This window comes from Seriola dumerili, unplaced genomic scaffold (genome assembly GCF_002260705.1).
Source record: "Seriola dumerili isolate Sdu_G_001 unplaced genomic scaffold, Sdu_1.0 BDQW01000155.1, whole genome shotgun sequence".
In the NCBI taxonomy this organism is placed as follows: Eukaryota; Metazoa; Chordata; class Actinopteri; order Carangiformes; family Carangidae; genus Seriola; species Seriola dumerili.
The window spans coordinates 2,202,206-2,221,837 of record NW_019174410.1 but is presented as its reverse complement, the minus strand read 5'-3'; the positions used below and the strand labels follow the sequence as shown (position 1 = coordinate 2,221,837).

The 19,632-nt window shown below is 42.2% G+C and overlaps 2 protein-coding genes across 2 annotated transcripts; both read right to left on the bottom strand.

Annotated features, from left to right (window-relative positions):
• Positions 1 to 5,115: 5,115 nt before the first annotated feature.
• Positions 5,116 to 13,647, bottom strand: jade3 (jade family PHD finger 3). The gene is made up of 12 exons (XM_022751473.1): positions 13,535 to 13,647; positions 10,977 to 11,052; positions 10,796 to 10,855; positions 10,619 to 10,701; positions 10,355 to 10,512; positions 10,056 to 10,246; positions 9,709 to 9,920; positions 9,103 to 9,270; positions 8,889 to 9,005; positions 7,147 to 7,605; positions 6,309 to 6,426; positions 5,116 to 6,212 (listed from the first exon to the last, which is right to left on the bottom strand). The coding sequence occupies exons 3-12, from the start codon at positions 10,842 to 10,844 to the stop codon at positions 5,395 to 5,397; spliced, it is 2,373 nt and encodes a 790-aa protein (XP_022607194.1). The 5' UTR covers positions 10,845 to 10,855; positions 10,977 to 11,052; positions 13,535 to 13,647; the 3' UTR covers positions 5,116 to 5,394.
• A 256-nt stretch (positions 13,648 to 13,903) lies between these two features.
• rp2 (RP2, ARL3 GTPase activating protein) lies at positions 13,904 to 19,482 on the bottom strand. The gene is made up of 5 exons (XM_022751475.1): positions 19,225 to 19,482; positions 17,557 to 18,225; positions 16,493 to 16,607; positions 15,747 to 15,832; positions 13,904 to 15,626 (listed from the first exon to the last, which is right to left on the bottom strand). Exons 1-5 carry the CDS (start codon positions 19,387 to 19,389, stop codon positions 15,543 to 15,545), a joined length of 1,119 nt encoding a protein of 372 aa, XP_022607196.1. The 5' UTR covers positions 19,390 to 19,482; the 3' UTR covers positions 13,904 to 15,542.
• Positions 19,483 to 19,632: the final 150 nt, after the last annotated feature.

Genomic DNA, 19,632 nt, shown 5'->3' with positions numbered 1-19,632 from the left:
TAGGATAAACATTCAGAAACAGAAACTACAGCATCGTGTTCGGAGTCACACACAGTAACGTGAGAGGTGTTGTCATGTGCATCCCACACTTACTTGATCACAGTGCAGCTGATCCTGTCGCTGAACCGGCTGAACCACCACAGAGGCCAAAAGAGAGAATGAATGAATTAAAGGCGTGCACCAGAAGAAGTCGTCCATTCCAACGCGGAAAATGCCATGGCTGTACATAAACATGCATGATGTGATCCGCAGATAAAGCGTGGCCGTGTCCCTCTCCAGCAGCTCGGTCCGGTTACCTCTTACACCTGCATAGCCCGGGATGGCGAGGACGGGGAGCCCGGCGCATGTTAGTTCCGATTATCGGTTATCCATAACGATTTGATTCCAGCGTATGTTTTGCCGGGAGCTTCAGGTGCATCGGCGTTGAGTGAGTCAGTAATGCCGGGTGTGATGTCGGTCCTGAGGTGGCAGCAGCAGCAGCAGCAGCAGCAGCAGCAGCAGGATGTGCGGGAGAGGCGGCACCGCGCCTGCTGACAGATCAGCAGATGCGGAGTCTCTCCTCTTAAAGAGCCCGCCGACATGTCAGAGGGACGGCGTCTGACAGAGAGGTGATGCTGCTGTGTCGCTCTCTGTGGCTGGAAACTCCCGGAAATACTGCACCTCTGCCCACATGCCCCACTATGGAAGCCTGTTTCCACCAGCGAAAGAAAAATAAATATCCTCACGGTAAATCGAAATTATGAGATAAAAAAAATTTGATATTATGAGATAAAAAAGTCCTAATTATGAGATTAAAAGTCAATATGAGATTTTTAAAAAAAGTCCTAATTATGAGATAAAAGCCATATGAAGATTTTTAAAAAAAGTCATAATTATGAGATAAAAAGTTGATATGAGATAAAAAGTCATAATTATGTGATAAAAGTCATAATTATGAGATAAAAAGTTGATATTATGAGATAAAAAAGTCATAATTATGTGATAAAAGTCGTAATTATTTGATAAAAAAGTTGATATTATGAGATAAAAAAGTCATAATTATGAGATAAAAAGTCATATTTTTCGACGCCAGAGCCTCTTCTTTCACAAAATCCCTTCAAGGATGCAATCCCATGTGAATTTACAAGCAAATGAAGTATTTCATTAGTTGTAAACCCACATGAAAATAGTCCTCTATGAACCTACAATCCATCTCAGTGTCAAATTGAATAGGAGATCTCACGCAAAAGAGCTGCTGCAACTGACGAGCTAAAGTATCCCATAATTTTGACTTTGACTCTGTAGAAGAAGTAGCCCAACATAATTAACAAGACAAACAACAAAATATAGTTTAACACAATCAAATACAGACTGAAAGTGGTACAGTAAAAGATACACATATAAAAAATATATTAATATTTTAAACCTGGAGCACAAATTGAATGTTTTCACTGCTTTTCTGTCACGTGAAGTAGATGCTGTTCTGATGTAGGACTCTGCTTCCTTCTTAAAAGCACAAAAAGAGGGTTTCATTTTTGGATATAAAAGTGTTTCCCATCTGTTGCTTTTTCTATCTGTCAACATTTCAGCTCGTCCAATACTTTGGTTTATAACTAAGTATTTAAAAAACGAACAGCATTATCTTCACTCTCATCTGTTCTTTGTTTTTAGTACTAATTACCAAATGTTAGCATGCTAACTTGCTAAAGTAACATCGTGCCTGCTAGCTAAACACCTGCCTGTTAGTATCGTGCATGTTTTGAGCTCGATTGACTAATTATATAATCTGTAGAAGTAAAAATTAATTTCAATATGGATTGTAAAAGTATCATTACATGTTATGAACATGTTGATTTGATGATCCTATAGTAAATTTCCTATATGTAAACGTAGAGCGACAAAAATCATTTGGATGGTTTCACCTCCTCAGACCACTACATGCAACTGAAATGAGACTAACTGAAGAGAAAACATCCCTTTCTGACTGATCTGCTTGTGCTGACGTACAAGAGGTCACGATAAGATCACTTTGCTTTGAAGGGCTATAAGTCAAAAAGATTGTGAACTGCTGATTGAGCTGATAACATCTGTGTCAGAGAAAAGTTAGTTGTCTGTAAAATATGAGTAAGATGCATAAAGGTAAGATTATCCTTTACATCTACAAATCCAAACTATATTGAGACTTTGTCACGTGTTTTCTTTCTGTGCAAAGATCTGTCAACATACTTCAGCTCGGCTTGAAGAAGACAACAACATGCTGCAGCAGCTGCCTTTTGTCTTATTTCTGTGCTGTTGACCTTTGCACTAAAATGGGTTTTCCAAGAGGAAATTGATTAAGTTGTCTGTTTGTTTGTGATAATTTGGTTGGTCAGGTCTGGCTTCACTTCCTCAGCAGGTCAATAAACCCTGAAACAGCACTAACCAGGGTGGTGAAGCAAACTACACAAGCTGCTCCAGCACTGCTGACTTCAGATTAGAAAACGCCACAGCTTCCCCTCCTCTGTTACTGACCCGTTCCATTAGTGCACGTACATGTGAAACTAGGAACATTTTTATGGGCTGTATTTCTTTTAGTTTAACCATTTACAGGCTCCTGGTATTTCACATCACAGCATGTTGACACACAATAACTGAATGAAGTTTGATTAATTTAGTTGTTAGTTATAACTGTGATTTTTTTCCAGCTACAAAGAGGAAGGTAACACGTCTGCTGGAGCAAATACAAATAAATGTGCGGTGGTGGTTTTAGTAAGTGTGGCATTGCTGCCATCTAGCTTTCCATCAGAATAACTGATCCACATCCACACACACTATTTTAAGCAGAAGTCATTAATCATTTCTGTCTGCTTCCCTGATACGCACCTTCTCATGAACAGAAATTCTTGTATAAAATTCATCTACACAAAGAACACGGATGTTTATTTTACATTTTATTTGAAAATGTATTTTCAAAGGGGGAAACGAGGCATGTGAAAAGGAAATTGAGGACCCTTGTTTTTTGCAAAAAAAAAATGTGTTGAATGTTAGTGTTCAAGTGTGCATCTGTTTTTGCAATTTACAATCCACTTCAAGTGTTTGTTGTTGACATGATTAGGAAAAACAAAAACAACAGAAATGCATTGAGACAGTATTTGTTTATGCTGCACAGGAGAAACGCTCTTCATCCTGTTTTAATGATTAGTCCTTGTTGACATCATTTTACAGTAACAGTCTTTTTGTGAAGTGATTACAGTGATGCAAGTGAAAGCCGTGTTTCACAGTTTCTGCTCTATGGAACATGTAGTGCGTCCTCAGAGGTGCGGCGGCCTGTAGCGACGCCGCCTCTGTCCCACTTCCTGTGCGTTGACCCCACTCCTCTTGGTAAGTGTTAGGAGTGAGGTTATTAAAGTTCATCTGCTTTCTCAGTCCCTCATTTGGAAAGGTCATTTGGCTCGGCCTTGTTCTGAACGTCTGGCTCAGGTTGAAACATGTCAGCAAAGTGAAAACACTTTGCGACTGTTTACTTAAAACTTCATTTATCATCAGATACTGACAACGTGCCTCAATTACTCTAAATGAATACTGGGGCTGCAGATCAAACTACAATTACACAATCATTTTTGAGCACAACTGCTGTGTCTGAATCACCAACTGTAATTACCACCTCACAGCGGTACGTCTCCACCAACCAATCATGTTGCAGTTTACATCTGTCTGTCCAGGGTCATACAATATCTGTATTTAAGACTTTGAAGGAATTTGATAAAAAAAGGTTCTGATTTCTGATATAGGAATGTATAAACAAAATTCGTTTGATTTGATTTTGTTGAGCTTTGTTGTTCTTGCTCTGCTCCGTGTGGAGATCAAATCCCTTCTGTGTGTCAGCTACTTGGTCAATAAAGCTGATTGTGATGGATCACAAAGTCGTGGCCATGACAGTAGACAACGCTTCAAATATAGATGTTGCTGCAAAGATGCTACAAATTCAATGTGGACCCACGAGATTTATGTCCCCAATTCAGTATCTAACCAAATGTGAAACATGGTCACAACCTCCCGTTTTGTTCCTGAGTTACAGCGTTGAATAAGTGTTTTTGCAGAACATTAGGATGTCACAGTGAAGCTGACCTTTGACCCTTTGGATATAAAATGCCATCACTTCATCATTGGTTTTGTGAGGTCACAGTGACCTTTGACCTATAACCACCAACTTGTAATCGGTTCATATTTGTAAAGTGAACGTCGAGGCGTTCCTGAGACATCGTGTTCACGAGAATCGCACAGACGGACGGACAACGTGAAAACATTGTACAGCTGTGGGACTGAGAGACACCAGATGTTTGGTGTTTATTCTTTGAGCACACATCCTAAGTGAAGTTATTCTACAGCCGTTTGTATTAAGACACTATTACAGAATGATGCATTTGAGATGTTTGGCTTTTCTTGGTAAATAAAATAAAATAAAAGTTTTTTTTGTGGTAAAAATGAATTCATCCTTGGCAAAGCTCTTCAATTTTCAATGAGAAAAAAAAAAAAAAAAAAAGCTGCGATAGTGAAGGCTGATCATTGATGATCTGAGGCCGCTAATAAAGGCAATCTGACTGCAACTGATCCCAGACCTGTACTGAAGTCTTTGCTTCTGTGCATCCAGTTTCAGGTTGTCCCTGAAGGATGCACCGGGGAATGTAATCGTACTTTCTTACACACACATTTCCTCCCATTGAGACAAGAACCCCGACCGCTTTACATCTGTTTAACCATGGCATGACAGAACTGAAGCTACTCGCAGAGTGAAACTGCATTTCTACGCACAAAAGGCATTTGTGTTTTTTAAAAAAAAAAAAAAAGACTCCGCTACTTGACTAATGTTCAGTTTATCAAACAGGTGCAGGAGAGGCTGCAGCTCACGACTGAATTTACCACGTCAGTTTTAATTTCTGGCCACAATGACATTGAAGTATCAATAAAGTGGAACATTATTTACATGCCAATTTAAACATCTTATGACCTACAGCTTTAGTCAAAGGCAAACTGAACCTGTGTGTGTGTGTGTGTGTGGGGGGGGGGGGGGGGCAGGGCTGTTTAATACAAAGTTGTGCAGAGTACAAAACGTAATGCTCGCCACAAACGAAAGGCGAGAATGATAATCTCAGAAGACTGACAGCTTTGTTCCCCTCAAACCAGCACTGACAGGGTTACACACTTGGTCCTTAATCCTTCTGGGTGATGATGTCGACGACAACACCCTTCACATGTATCTTCCGCTTCATGTATACAGCACCATTAGCACGGGGTCTGGGGTCTGGGGTCTGGTCCCTGACGGAGGTGTGTTCAGAGAGACAGCCTGGCACTTAGGAAGACTGCCAGAGCGTCAGGAGAGAACAGTGGCAGTGAGTGGAGTGGAAAGAAAAAAAAAAAACAACAAAAATACAGCTGTCACCTTTGCATGGGGTCTCTGGAGCCCAGCGACTGTTTCCCACGACTGACTCCTTTCCTCGGAGCGTCTGGCTGCGGCAGCCCGACCTGCCGCCGGTGCCTTCCTTTGGCCTCTGGCTCTGAGTCACTGAGCTCCAGGTCGGGACAGTATCCGTCACTGTCCTGGTACGACCGCGCGCTTTTCACTTTGTGCTCAGACACCGGTTTGGCCCATAGTCTCTCCTTGGCCGAGCCCTTGCGGGACAGTTTGTCGGAGGCCCGCAGGTCCTCCGTGGTCCGTACCAAGTTAATGGTCGCCTCTTTGAATGACCTGCCGAAGTGCTCCATGGCAGACTTACGAAAGCTGCTCTTGTCCAAAGCTTCATTAGAAGCGTCCTGGTCACTGGGTGTCTGGCAAGAACTGTCCTTCTGAGCCACAAACTTCTCTAAGAGACTTTTAGATTTGGCCACGCACGCTCGGTCTTGGTCCAGTTTGCCGTTACTGTTGGACGAGTGGCCGTGGAGCGCGGCGTGCAGGGCTAAAGGTTTGCCAGTGGGTTTAACAGGCAGCGCCGGGCTGTTCGAGTGGCTTGAGGAAGCCAGACGGCCGTTGGAGCGCTCCTCTCTCCGACCACGACCGTGCAGCTGAGGCTTCCCCTGACCCAGCCCTTCACCCGCATGTTCAGCAACATTCCCACTATTGTCCGGACAGAGCGGCCCATTACCAGATTTGGGATTTCCATTTCCAAGATTTGAGACTTTGGGCATTTTCAGCTTCAGAGTTATCCGTGGAGGAGGACGAAACAGCATATTCTCCACTGGGAATGAAACAGGAAGGCCTGAGGACGAAGACAGACGGACAAACTCAAGTTCAGCTACGACTCAAATGACAACAGAATATTAATGAGAGAAGAATAACGCAACAGACGGCTCACCAGCAGACAGTTCCTGGTTCATGAGCTGCACGTGCAAGTTGAACATCTGCTCCTGGGCTTTACTCTGCAACAGCTTCAGCTTCTCCCGCCGACTCACCATGTAACACAGATTCCTCACCTGCAGAATAAAAACATCACTGTCTGTCAGTTAAACTGCAATCTTGTTGGAGTTTCCAAAAAGCTGGATACACACAAGTTTTCTGACTCTGACTCAGTCTCTACAAATTAACCCAAATTAAGTATAAATTAAGAATTAAGTCTCTATAGCTCCACAACGCTTATGGTGCTAACAATGCACAGCAATGTGACACATTTTACCTTTATCAAAAAAAAAAGAAAGCAGCTTCTGTGATTTGGTTATTGCACTTGACCATATTGTAATTTCGATTATATTTATATTAAATGTGCCGCCCTGGTTTTTCTGATAATAACGTTGATATTTTGGGCCAGAGCACACAGGCAGCCGGATGCTGCTCCTCACTTAATTGGATGACAAAACAAGATGCTTTAAAGATGTCACCTAGGGTTCAGGGCCTGACTTTTTATTAAACCAAAGGATTAATCCAGAATCAAACAGGCAGGATAACTGGAAATAGTAATTAGTTACAGCCCAACATTAGTGCAGTGTAGGACAAGACTTATAGGCCAATATGTTGATTGTAGCACATTAACTGACTCCTTATAAAAAATGCTCTCTGAGCATAAGAACCTTTAATAGGTATATAAAAAATTAATAAAATGAATAAACACTGCGTGTGCTGAGAAATGCTCTGTAACCAGACAAACAGACACTCGGCTCTAACAGCTACAACACTGCAGTGTAACAAAAAGCTCCCACCCTCTCCAAATCCTGACGCAGGTGCATGAACATCCGCATGCGTGTGTGGATGCTGTCCTCCTGAGGCTGCAGCACCAGGTTCTCCTCGTCCTCTTTAGGGGGCAGCAGAGCTTTGTTAAAGTTACTTTTCCTCTTCAGCTTCCAGTACTGATAGATGAAGTCCGCTAAGCGCTCTGAGAGCCCGAGGGCCCGGGCCAACTCCTCCAGCTGGATTAGAGTGTAGAACTCCTCCTCCAGCTCCTGCAGTCTCTGTGCCCGCTGGCCCACCTTCCCCGCCTCACCGGGGGGTTTGGAGCGAGCCGGGCTCAGGCTCGCCTCCCCGGCTTTAGATTTGCTGTGCTTGAGGCAGTAAGACTTGAACTTGACTTCATCCCCTTCGTCCAAGATGGTCTTCATCTCCAGGCTGTGCTCAAAGGCACATGTCACATGGAAAGGAGTGGTGCAGTTCTTTACAGAGCACTGGGAGCAGAGAGGAAAAACAGGTTATGTTTAGATGGACTGTAACCCAATTACTGGGAAAACAAGATTACGTTAAGAGCAGGATTTAAGCATTTACATATTTTGAAGAAACCTAATTTTCCTGGTAACTTGAGTTTACATGATTTGTTTCCTAACTGGATTACTGTCTGGAGGGTTGGTGGTTAGTGAAAGGAAGAAAATGTCTTAAAAAGAACAAGGAGGCCCCTATGATGATTATATGTCATCCTGAACTTACACAGCAGCTGAGAGGACAATTTTGACATTATGTGAAATAAATTTGTTCATTTTCTTGCCCAAAGTTAGATGAGAAAATGGATACCACACTCACGTCTGTAGAATATGAGATCTCTTATAGAAGGTTTCTTTATTATGCTTTAAAGAGGCTGTTTGTACGTTTTCTCTGCAGCAGAACGTGGTTTCTTGCCGGGAGCAGGTGGTGGTTATTGTCAATTGACAAGAGCTTCAGCCATAGATGCATTTACAAGACAAGAGGTTATAATACGTCTTCAGGGCAGATTGGAGGCTACAGTGAGTCGCTATCGGAAAATGACAAGACAGGTCGAGGCTAGCTTGTTAGCATGCTAACTTCAGTAGAAGAAAAGATGCGACAGAAACAAGAGTTAACATTGTTGTTGCTTCCCACCGCTGGAGACAGATCTTGGTGAGTAAAGGAATGAAGTTTGATGCTGAACTCACAATGTTTCTTCTAGACTGGTGAGTAAACAGCTGTGGATGCTAACGCTAGCTATGTAGCAATATGTTTATCCTTTGAAAAAAGTTCACTTTCAACAAAAGTCACTGTGCGGTGGTTAAGTTTGATTTTCAATCAAGTTTATATGAATATTTGGATAATCTTTTCCCCACTACAAACTGCAGTAGAATCTATGTCACGTCCGCCGCCTCCTTAAAGGAGCTGGAGTAACAAACCTCTTTAGGAGATTTTCTAAAAATGCCTATTTCCTTTCTGAACACGTTTTCACATTAAAGTTTTTGTCCGGATTAAACAAGCAAGATAAACATGTTTATTAGTGAGTTACAGGCGTGGCAGTGGGTGTAGTTTTTTCACTGGAAACACACTTGCTTTTTTCCCATTTCTTTATGCTTGAAAACCAATGAGTGTATTTTCCCAAAACTATTCCTTAAAAAACAAAAAACTCCAGATGGTGAATGCCTGATACTCAAAGGATAACTTTCTAACTGAGCTAACTAACTACCTTAACTAAGGTTGATATTACTAGTGACTGCACAGGATCCACACTCACCTGGATACATGCACCTGTCTTCAGTTTACACAGACTGCAGATGAGAGACCAGCGGCTGGGTGGGATGTGGGAGACTTTGGTGATGGGCTCCATCCTCTCAGGACAGGCGATGCTCACCTACAGAGCAGCATGAGAGGAGATTTATACTGTGAGGGTAGAACTTCTTAGAGAGGTCAGAAGGTGGAGCAGAGGACGCGAGTGCTTGTTTATTTACCTCCGGTATCCACAGGGCACAGCTGACATGTGCCCATTTGGTGCCTTCACGTGTAGCCTTCATGGCGCCGCCCTTCTGGGGACACAGGAGGCACTGCGGGTCGAGGCCGAGCACACACGTCCTGCACAGCCAGTTTCCTACAGGCACTTTGACTATGCCGTAGCAGGCCTGTGGGGAGAACGGCATTCAGTACCTGGTGAGTGGACTGAACGTATACAGTCCTAGAGACCGCTCTGCGACAGTCGCTGTGTAACTGACACATTCACTGACGACACATGAGGACGTTTTGCTAAAAATAATTAAGAAAATTTGCCTTTCAAATGTCCAACAAGCGACCGGTCCTAACAGCTATATTCAAATGTTTGTATCTGAACGCTAGCACAAGAGCTCGCTCTTATTTTCATGACTAAAACCAATTTATGAAGAAAAAGACTCTTGAATTTGGAATGAAGTATTATTGATCAATGTTTTTACTTCAGACATTAAATGACCATTTCTACTGTGTATTTCTTAACTGGATAATCTCTAAGTTCTTTAATTATTATACAGCTTCATTATTGTATTATAAATATTAAATAACTGATTGATCAGATGACTTGTGTTCACCTGGTGGACGCAGATGTTGCACTTGTCACAGAACACCATGTCATTCCCTTCCTCGCTGTCGGGGGAGCGGCACACGTCGCAGATAACGTCCTCGTCGTACTCGATCCCCAGACCCTCCACCGTCTCGATGGCGTGGTTCATGTTGTCATGGCACTGCCTCTCCAGGGCTTCCATGGCGCGCTCCATTGTTAGCTCGTCTATGGGCTCCTCCCCTGTCGGGGTATAATGAGCACAGATCTTAATGCTCCTGTTTCTAGCTCAGGAGGACAGATGTCCGCAGCTGCAGACTGGGATAGCACAATGTGAATTTTAAGATGGATTATCCTTTTTACAATCCCGCTCCTTACCCATGCGGTCCAGCTCTCGGTTGAGCGCGTGCAGCCAGTAGAGGTCCATGTCGTCCAGATCGTAGCGACACATGGCCTCTGCCAGCTCTTTGATGTTTACATAACCCGGTTCGGTCGACTCCTGGCAAGAGCACTGAATGTACTTCCTCTGGTGGCTGTACAGGACTTCCTTGGACTTCTCCGCAATAATTCTGAACAACAGAAGACACAAACACGTCAACACGGCTCTTCACACAATGACATAAATATATAGAACAGCTGGTTCGTTCTCAGCAGTCTGGTGACGGGGTCGGCGTTACCTGACTGACGGCTCTGGGATGGTTTCTGGACTTGCTGGCACCTGGACTCCCTTCTCCCACTCCTGCTTCCAGGTGTCTGCCAGCAGGTAGTAGTCCTCTGGGGAGACATGGTGGGAGTCTGGCAGCTTCATGGCACTGATCAGGTCTTTTCTGAACACCTGTGGGAGAAGGGAGAGAGGCCGGGGCGCACTTAGTCAGTCTGACGCTGATCTTCACAACACGCAACACAGAGCCTGGTGGTGGTGGTGGGGGGGGGGGGCTTACTTCAGCTGGTTTCTTCGGGTTGGAGGCGGGGGTTCCAGGTTTACTGCCATACTTGTTGGACGAGCAGAAGGAGGTTGAGGGACCTAAATAGAGTAAGAGGCTTTTAATAAAAGAGCTGTGGATAAAATAAAATGCAGTCCAGTTCAGGCTGTGGCGTCTCTCGGGCAGATGACTCACTCTCATTGTCAGAACTGTCGCTGCTGCTTAAGGACCTGAGACGTTTCATCCTGTAACATCCTGCAGAGAAGAAGAGACGACACACTTTAAAAAAACACAGTAAAGACAGTTTAAGGTTGTATAAAATAATTTAGGTATTCAAATAACCCTGAACCAGGTACAGAGAATAATAGTTACTCACCATAAATTTCAAATTGAAAAGCATGCTAGTGGGTCCCTCTGATAAACAATGAAACCTTCACCACTTAATTTCATACCTGCAAATAAGAAATACAGGTGAGTCCAATAAGCATCTGTTCTGTGTACACACAGTATACCACTGAGGCTTTATGGTCACTCCACCTATGAATGAAATATCTATTTATTTATCTGTGTATCTATCTATCTACCTCATTGGGTCTCTGTTTGGCCTGTAACCTTACAATGAAATGTCCAGTTTACTAACCTACTAACAATATCAGTGAATAATTAAAATAACTGATGATTGATTTCTCTAGGATTCATGTTTCAATTTGGACACCACGAGTCCACGTTTCAAAAATACTTAAGGACTCCAACCCGGCGTAGCCCTAAATACAGTACTACAGTGTTTCAACAGACAGGACATGCCTCACATTCCTCATGAGGACAGGAGGGGCGGGAGGGGAGAGGGCATGAAGCCAAGCCCACAGTATACCATAGTGTAAGTAAAAAATTGTACAAACAGTTTGTTACTAGTTATAAAGTCTAAACTACGTCTGTGGATCTGGTTCAGTTGGACAACGCCGACTCCTCTGTGAGTCACTAATAACACACCCACACACACACTGAACCTTCATGTCACAACCTCGCTATTATTCCAGGATGTTTCTTCACTAAAACTCAATGCTATTTTTGAGATGAAGTCGCTCAGCACAAACACGCCACAGTAAACTGTGTGCTCACCTCCACAGCAGAGTCTGCTGTAGCTGCACTCAGAGGATCTGGCATCTGCCATTGACACGAGTGTTTCCCCTCTCTGAACACAGTGGACTTTGTGTGTTCAGTTACTCAAGACCATTAGAGCTTGAAAAATTACTTCAACTACAAAACAATTTCAAATTTTCTGTCAATCAACTCATCGCTTTGATGGCTGATCGAGCTCCGATCGAGATAAAACATACAGAACCAGAGAAAACCTCATGACAATGAATGGTGAATGGACTTGCACTTATATAGCGCCTTTCTAATCTTACTGACCACTCAAAGGGCTTTACAATACTTGTTCAGTATCTTGCCCAGGGACACTTCGACATGCGGCCTGGAGGAGCCGGGGATCGAACCACCGACCTTCCAATTAGCGGACGACTCGCTCCACCTCCTGAGCCAAAATTAATATAAAATATGAACAAATATATAATTTTTTCCACATCCCTGATGTTAGTGTCACTGCTCTCGTCCACCTGCTTCCCTTCAGTGTTCTCAGTGCTACGTCAGTTAGAGCACAAACCATTAACCGATCTGTTGATGAATAGAAAATTTATACGCAAATATTTGGATTAAATGTTTATGTCATTTTAAATTATAAAAAAACAAAAAACATTTATTGGTTCCAGCTGCTCAAATGTGTTGATTTGCTGCTTTTCTCTGATTTAAATCTTTGTAAAATGAATATGTTTGGTTGGTCAGAGAAAACAAGCGACTTGAGGACGTCATCTTAGACTGTGGATAAACATTTTCGAGACAACCAATTAAGAAAACACTGAGTACATTATTTCTATAATAAAAAAAATAATAATTAGCTGCATCACCAAAGTACTCTTATCTCATGTTTTACTTCAGTGTGATGCTGCATTTTACACTATTAGTTTAGGGAGGAAACGGATGGATAAACAGAGTTCAGTATGTTTGACCATCTACTACTAATCAGCTGTAGAAAATGTTAACAGGCTGCAGATAGAAAACAGTGTCAGACCACCACAGTTTATTAAGTTATAACTGTGCTCCTGGTTCACCAACACTGCTGCAAATGCAAATGTTAATGTCATTACAACCGGGGAGCAAGAATCTCCCATTGAGTTGAAGCACAATGAGACAATGCAAGAAATAGGAAGACCACTTTAGTGACCCCCCCCCCCTACTACCTCCCCACATACACATACAATGAAAGCTGGTGCTGGTGGTGGGGGGTTTGTAGGCTGTAAAATACGCACGGATATGACGTCATACTGTTCACATACCCGTTCATAAAACAGTAGCCATTGACCAAACTGCGCCTTGTTTACATTTCTCTCCTCATATACTTCATAATCTTGAACGTGTGGCTGTTAGCTGTGATTAGCCTGAGCTACACGTAGACTGGAGGCTGTTACTGAAATAAAACCGTGAACAGCCAAGTGCCTGCCCTGCCCGAAGAGCCTCGTTGGCGCCAAACACACACACACAGAGAGAGAGAGAGAGAGAGAGAGAGGGAGGCCTGGAGTGGGCTGCACTGCAGGCTGTGGAGAAATCAAACATGGGCGCCACCATCATACAAAGATGTCACTTCCTACAGCCATTAGGGCGAATATTTGTACGGCTCAGCTGGGTTAACCGTTTAACGTGAAGAGCACGTTAAACACGTCAGTTGAACATGTATGCAGCTCAAATGCAGAAAGAGTCCAGTAGAAAAGCAGGAGGGCAGCGGGGCCCGTGGCCTGGATAAAACATCCAGGGCAAATCCTGGCACACTGAGCTCCACTGAACACACGAGCATATTGTTCACATTTCCCCCCGTCTTACCTCCAAGTCCCCGCGCTGCTGGCCGCTCCACTCCAACCACAGATCCGTCCGGATAACACTTCACACGGACACCTAGAAAACAGAGGCTCCGGCTCCAGCTATAGATTAAATTCAGTTTTTTTTTTTTTTTTGTATCCCACCTCAGTGGGAATCTCCAGGGTTGCAATCTGTCCACCACCACGGCACAACAGCTCTATTGTACCGCGCGTCCCGCCGGGTCCTAAACCCCGCCGGTTTCCCTCCATCCTGGGTGCGCTCGATTTGTTTGCGTTAACCTCCCTATTCATAAACAACGGAAACAATGACAACAAACGAGTCCTTTACAATGATAACAGACTGACATTCAATAACCAGTCAAACAGTCATTGCTGTGTTTTCTCTGTTTTTAATGTAACTGCCATTTCATAAAGACACGACTTGATTTAAGTGTAGAAACAACAAATTACAGACAGATGTGCATTCATAAAGACAAGTTGCTCTACAAAACCAGTACGCTCCGATACAAAAGGTTTATAAATACAAAAGTACATCACAAGAAATCTCTATGTTTATTTATTTTCTTAAAAGGCAACTGTACAAAACTGTTTGATCTCTCTGGCTAATTTATTAGATTAGATTTACTTCAATCTGCAATGAGGCCTCAACACAGACTGGGGGAGGTCCAGCTGTTTGCCACTGACTGGAATAATTTATAGTTTGTCAAATTGTTAATGAACTTACTGATGCCAAACCCCATGACTCACCCTGAATGTTCGTGGTGTTTTCAATTCACAAAAAAATCTCTAGTATTTAAACAATGTGCTTCTACAGCAACACCAGAGAGAATAATTCACTAATCTGATGAGTGATGTTCAAACCAGATACACCACAGTATACAGAGTCAGACAGGAGAGTTTACATTTACAGCTTGTTCAAACATTTTAAAATCGCTTGAATTGAACTTTAGGAACAAAAAGAATCGACAGGTTGATCAGGTTACAAACAGGAACCAGAATGTTTCCTTTAACCTTGTTGCCAGTTTCTCACAATATATTCTCTCTTTCTTTGTAACTGGCAACCTTAAAAAAAACTTTACTAACTCAGAAGGACAGATAATTTACTATATTGTGTTTATAACTGGTTGTTACCCTAATTGGCTCGTTTCTCAGTCCACAACCGTTACCACACAACTTTTTTTCAATCATTCAATCAGCCCGAAAACAAATTGAAGTCCAACTTAAATAAACTTTTACTAAAAATCATAATGAAGAACATGAATTTATTTCTACACAAAAATATCGAGTAAAGTATAAAACAAATATTACAAAATATATATAAAAAAAAACTGATCACATGAATTGCTTACGTCACGATCCAGCATTTTTAGAAGTGTTTCCACCTTTAGTGTAAACACAACAATTAATCTTAACTTTGGCCTAACAGATGTCAATAAGATGTTATCACCTACTCAGCGTGTTTCAAATATACACATCTTAAATGAAGAAAAGTCAATTATCTAAACCACATACACAAATCAATCCGTACAGGAAACAAAAATAGGATTTATAAATAAAGTATTTTCCCTCACGCATTCCTGTGCTCGTGTGTTTTCCACTGCATGGACGGTTTCAAACAGTGATTAAAAACAAAACTTTAAATTAAAATGAATTACATTTACAGCAAAGACCTACATTCACATTCGATAAAAGCAACAGGATTATGAAATACATTCAGAGAAATATAAATATTCACAGCACTCGTAGCAACTAATGGATGTTAAGTGGTTTACAGCACATGTTCTGGATGATGGGGGGGTGGATCTAGTCTGCAGACTCATTGATGAATTGAATTGTTTTTTCCAAGGCTTTTATCAAACACAGTCCTTAATATTTTCCATCCCTATCAATTTCTTTTTAAGAATGAAAAGAGGCAAATATTCAAACGCCACTCATATCCAAGCCGAGCTGGACGGCGGGGGGGGGAATTAGATTCAGTGTCTGGCGAGCAGTTTGTTTCGATACGTATTCATTCACAAGCCCATCTGCATGTCGGCAAAGTTGAAGAAGCTGTCCACGTCTCGAGAGGACGTGTTTTTGTTGTCAGAGACAAAAACCTGTGGGGGGAAAAAAACAACACAACATATTCTAAGCTTTTATGAATAGTTTTCTAAAGAATGTGGATCTATTTCTGTAAAACTATTAAAAAAAAACCGCCACAAACACAGTGTAATTACCATGGTGCCACTGAACATTTCACTGGCCATGTTCTTACAGGCGTCCACAACTCCGTCACCATTCAGCTCCAGGGCGATCACAGGGCCTTTAGTGGTAAGATATGAAAGTCACAATCCTACAGAGCAACAACAGCACGGCTACACTCCACACTACAGCTAAATACAGGTCTCCCTCCTCAGTGCAAAACCCTGTTATATTTACACACACACACACTACGGTTATGAAACAGTAACTGCTTACTAGTGAAACGAGGATCATGAAATTCCCCAGTATTCACTACCAAATCTGAATGCTGATTCAGATGATTTTTGCAACGTGTACCAAGTTGACACTGGAAAACTAGTAGTCAGCAGTGTTTTCACATATTGACCACAGGACATTTTTATGCTTCTGAAAAAAGGGAATTTAGTTTCTTTACAGTATTTCGGTGGAAGAAGGAATCCAAGAGAAACAGAACACAATGAGTTCTTGTTAAGATAATAGTCATTATTAATAGCAACCACAAACTGGCCCTATTTAGACATTTTAAAACACACAGTGCTTGGTTCACTCTGTTCTGCTAGAACAATGTACAACACAACTTGTTATTCTCATCGAACGCAGAGCATGAATATGTCGTCGCTCTTTGTTTAATGAAACATCTTCATCAGATGAGGTGTAACGTACCTGGCTGAGTTTCGGAGCAGCTGATATTTTGGAGCAACAGCAATAAAACAAAAAAAGATCACAAAAAAAGGAAAATTACCTTTGGTGATCCACTCCACCAGATCCTCTGCACTGTTCTGAAACACCCTCTTCACATCTTCAGGTCGCATTGAGACTTCCTTCGTCTGGATTAGCACGAAACCTTTGGCAGTCACCTGTGCACGACAGAACAAAAGTTAAATGATAAACACTTTAATGATGCAGTGAACCGTCAAGCATTTAAAAGAAACCTCCATGTCAACACACAGAGGAGATAAACTGTGAAGATGACTTCTTTACTGTCCCACACGTGGATCCAGTCTCATGCTTGTATGATGGAGTAATGCATATTTTAGAAAGAGCACAAACATAACTGGAATGTTGGTTTAGCAACACAGTCATTTCAGGATGGTAACACAGCAGGTCAGCTTAACAAAAGGAAGCTAAGAAAAAAACATATTACTCTAAGTACTTGGAGAATACTGAGGATATAACAAGAATGAAAAATATTTATATACAATTTCTAATTAATGGCATATTTCCATATTCCAGATAGTAAGCAAATGCTGTGGTCACACAGCTGGAGAGCTGAAAAAAACACATTTAACACATGCAGGTGAAACAGCCTCAGCTGAGAAGCCAGTATTTTACACTCAAGGTCACAAATAGAGCAAATAATTGGGTAGTTTGATAAGACATGTTATCTTTAACCCACTTTGTTGGCTGACTTTAACATAAGCTTCAGTGGTGATGCAACTCATTCGATTTGGCTGTTCACCAGCTTCAAGACTGTTCTGCTTGTTTGGGATTATTCCAAGAGGTTAGAGCTTGATTAGGATTCCTTCATTTATGGTTCTGTGTTAAACTTCTGTTCCTTCTATAAAATGGTGCCAGTTTTGACATTTAACACTGTGGTTTTGCTTTTATTTTTTATTCATTCTGTAACCTTCTGTGACAGCTAAAATATCACTGACTCACTCTCAAACTTGTATCAGTGTATTTCCCCCAGGCTCTTTAAACTCCAAGCCACCATTTTCAATTCACATACAAACAAAGACTTCCTCCTTTAACCAGCACTTTGTAACCAGTGGTGTTAAACAAAGCGAAACTTCTTTACACTCTCACCTCATCAATCAGTCTGCGGGCATTTGCAGTGGTGTACTCCCCAGCAAAGAAAACAAAGAGGCAGGACTCTTCACTGTCCTTACGCCTCCCTCCCTTTGTCAAAGGCACAATGCTGCGTGCAGGGTCAGCAGAGATTCGCACTGACTTGAACTCAGACTCCGGGTCTGGGGCTGGTACAAAGTCCAGAACCGCTGCAGCCTCTGGCAACAAGCTCCAGTTGTTCTCTCCGGACACTGGTGTGAAGTCGTGGATGTTGCTCCAGTTGTTGTTGAATATGCTGAGCCCAGCGTCCTTGAAGTGGAACCCCAGCTCAGGATAGAAGTACTGAAAGCAGCCAAACTTCATTCCCGTAGATGACTCGATGATAGGCTGAGTGGCACAGCACAAGAACACCTCCATCTTTTTACAGTCCCGTGTGCGAAACTGCTGACAGGCCACCACACACTTGATGTCTTTACAGTCTCTGAAAAACACACTGCCCTTGACAGGTCCTAGAACAATGCGGCAATTGACACAGTCGTCGATGGTGATAGTCGCTGAGTGGTCGAACACGAAGATGTTGCAGTTCTCACACTCTTGGATGACAAACTGTTGCCCGTTCAATTTGCCAGAAAGACGGCCCACCGTGACATCTTTGAGCCCGGTTAGCATGTAGTCTTTGGGATCAACCTATGCAAGAGAAAGGTGACCAAAATGAGAATCTAAAAATACTGTTTATTTAGAGATGCATCACATTTTTAACCATACAAGTATCTAATACATTACATCCTCTATCATCCAATAACAACAGTGATAATTTTGCAGCAGAACATATAAGCTATTCAAACATGCCTGTGTCACTTATGCAGTTTATTTTCTTTATTTTTCACTACAACTGCTTTGAGTCACACTTGATTTGATCATGTAAACTTATGGTATGTGGCCTATCAAACTATTTTCAGCCTCAATGCTGCTTCGTGTTGGGCATCTTTCGGTCTAACACGGTTGAGATGAAACATTCACTGAGTGAAAACGGAAGTTGAACCACCGTTTGGTTAACGCCTTTTAAGTGTGGTCAGCTGTAGTGAATAATGAACTACACAGCGTTGTGTAGTAATCCGATAATGAGATAACGCTGGATACACGAAGTGAGCGAGAGGGCGAGGCTTTGAACCTAAAACTCAAGAGTGTTGTCAATCTATAATTAGCACTGCATAAATATCCAGGTTAACCAAGTGTCAGACAACAAATAAAGCGGAATATTTTTGATCTATACGTGATATTTTTGCTGCCAATTGAATCTCGGAAAAGTAAACAGTGTCCGTTTACCTTGACCGCTGCAGCACTCAGGAAATCAGTTTAAAAATACTAATATCGACATTAGTTAACGTTACAGGTTGGTACAAGAGTCTCTGACACCTTTGTAGATTTTAAAATCGCTACCATGGATGTTTTTGTTATATAACACTAGCTACATTTTCAATTAGCTGTAAGTTAAACCTGTAAATGTGGTTAGCTAACTGCACTTCATGGAGAGTGTACATTAGCTACCTGGAAGCGAGTGAACACACAAGTTAAGAGGGGTTAAGCAGTGGGTAAACTAAAGTTAGCACCACTCGCTGACAGATATCGGTTTATTTTATTTTACCACTTTCTTTGTGTGTTTTTCTTTTGGCAGGTCTTTATTACCTTCTCTCTTTTATCCCAGCTGTACTGCTTGGGAGCCTCGTCAGTGTTGTTGCCAAGGGGAACCGCGTTGCTTGTCGCTGTAGTTTCGACAGTCGTTGTCGTCGGTGTACGATCCTCTTTGTCGGATGACTTCCTTTTGGATTTTTTCGAGAAGAAACACCCCATTTTGCTTTTAACAGGGGCGACCGGATAAGCGCAGTTTTCTACCTGTAACGTCGGAGAACACGAGAAATGTGAGGCAGAAGCTTACGTGCACTTGACAAGTTGACAAGATTTTTTTTTTTTTTTAGCTTCCCGTTTCCCAGCTTCGTTTCTCAACCAATCAGAGCCGCGGTGGTCAGTATAAAAGCCAATCAGAGGCCTGGATGGAGTGACGTATTCATGTAGAAGAGGTGTGCACCCATGAGG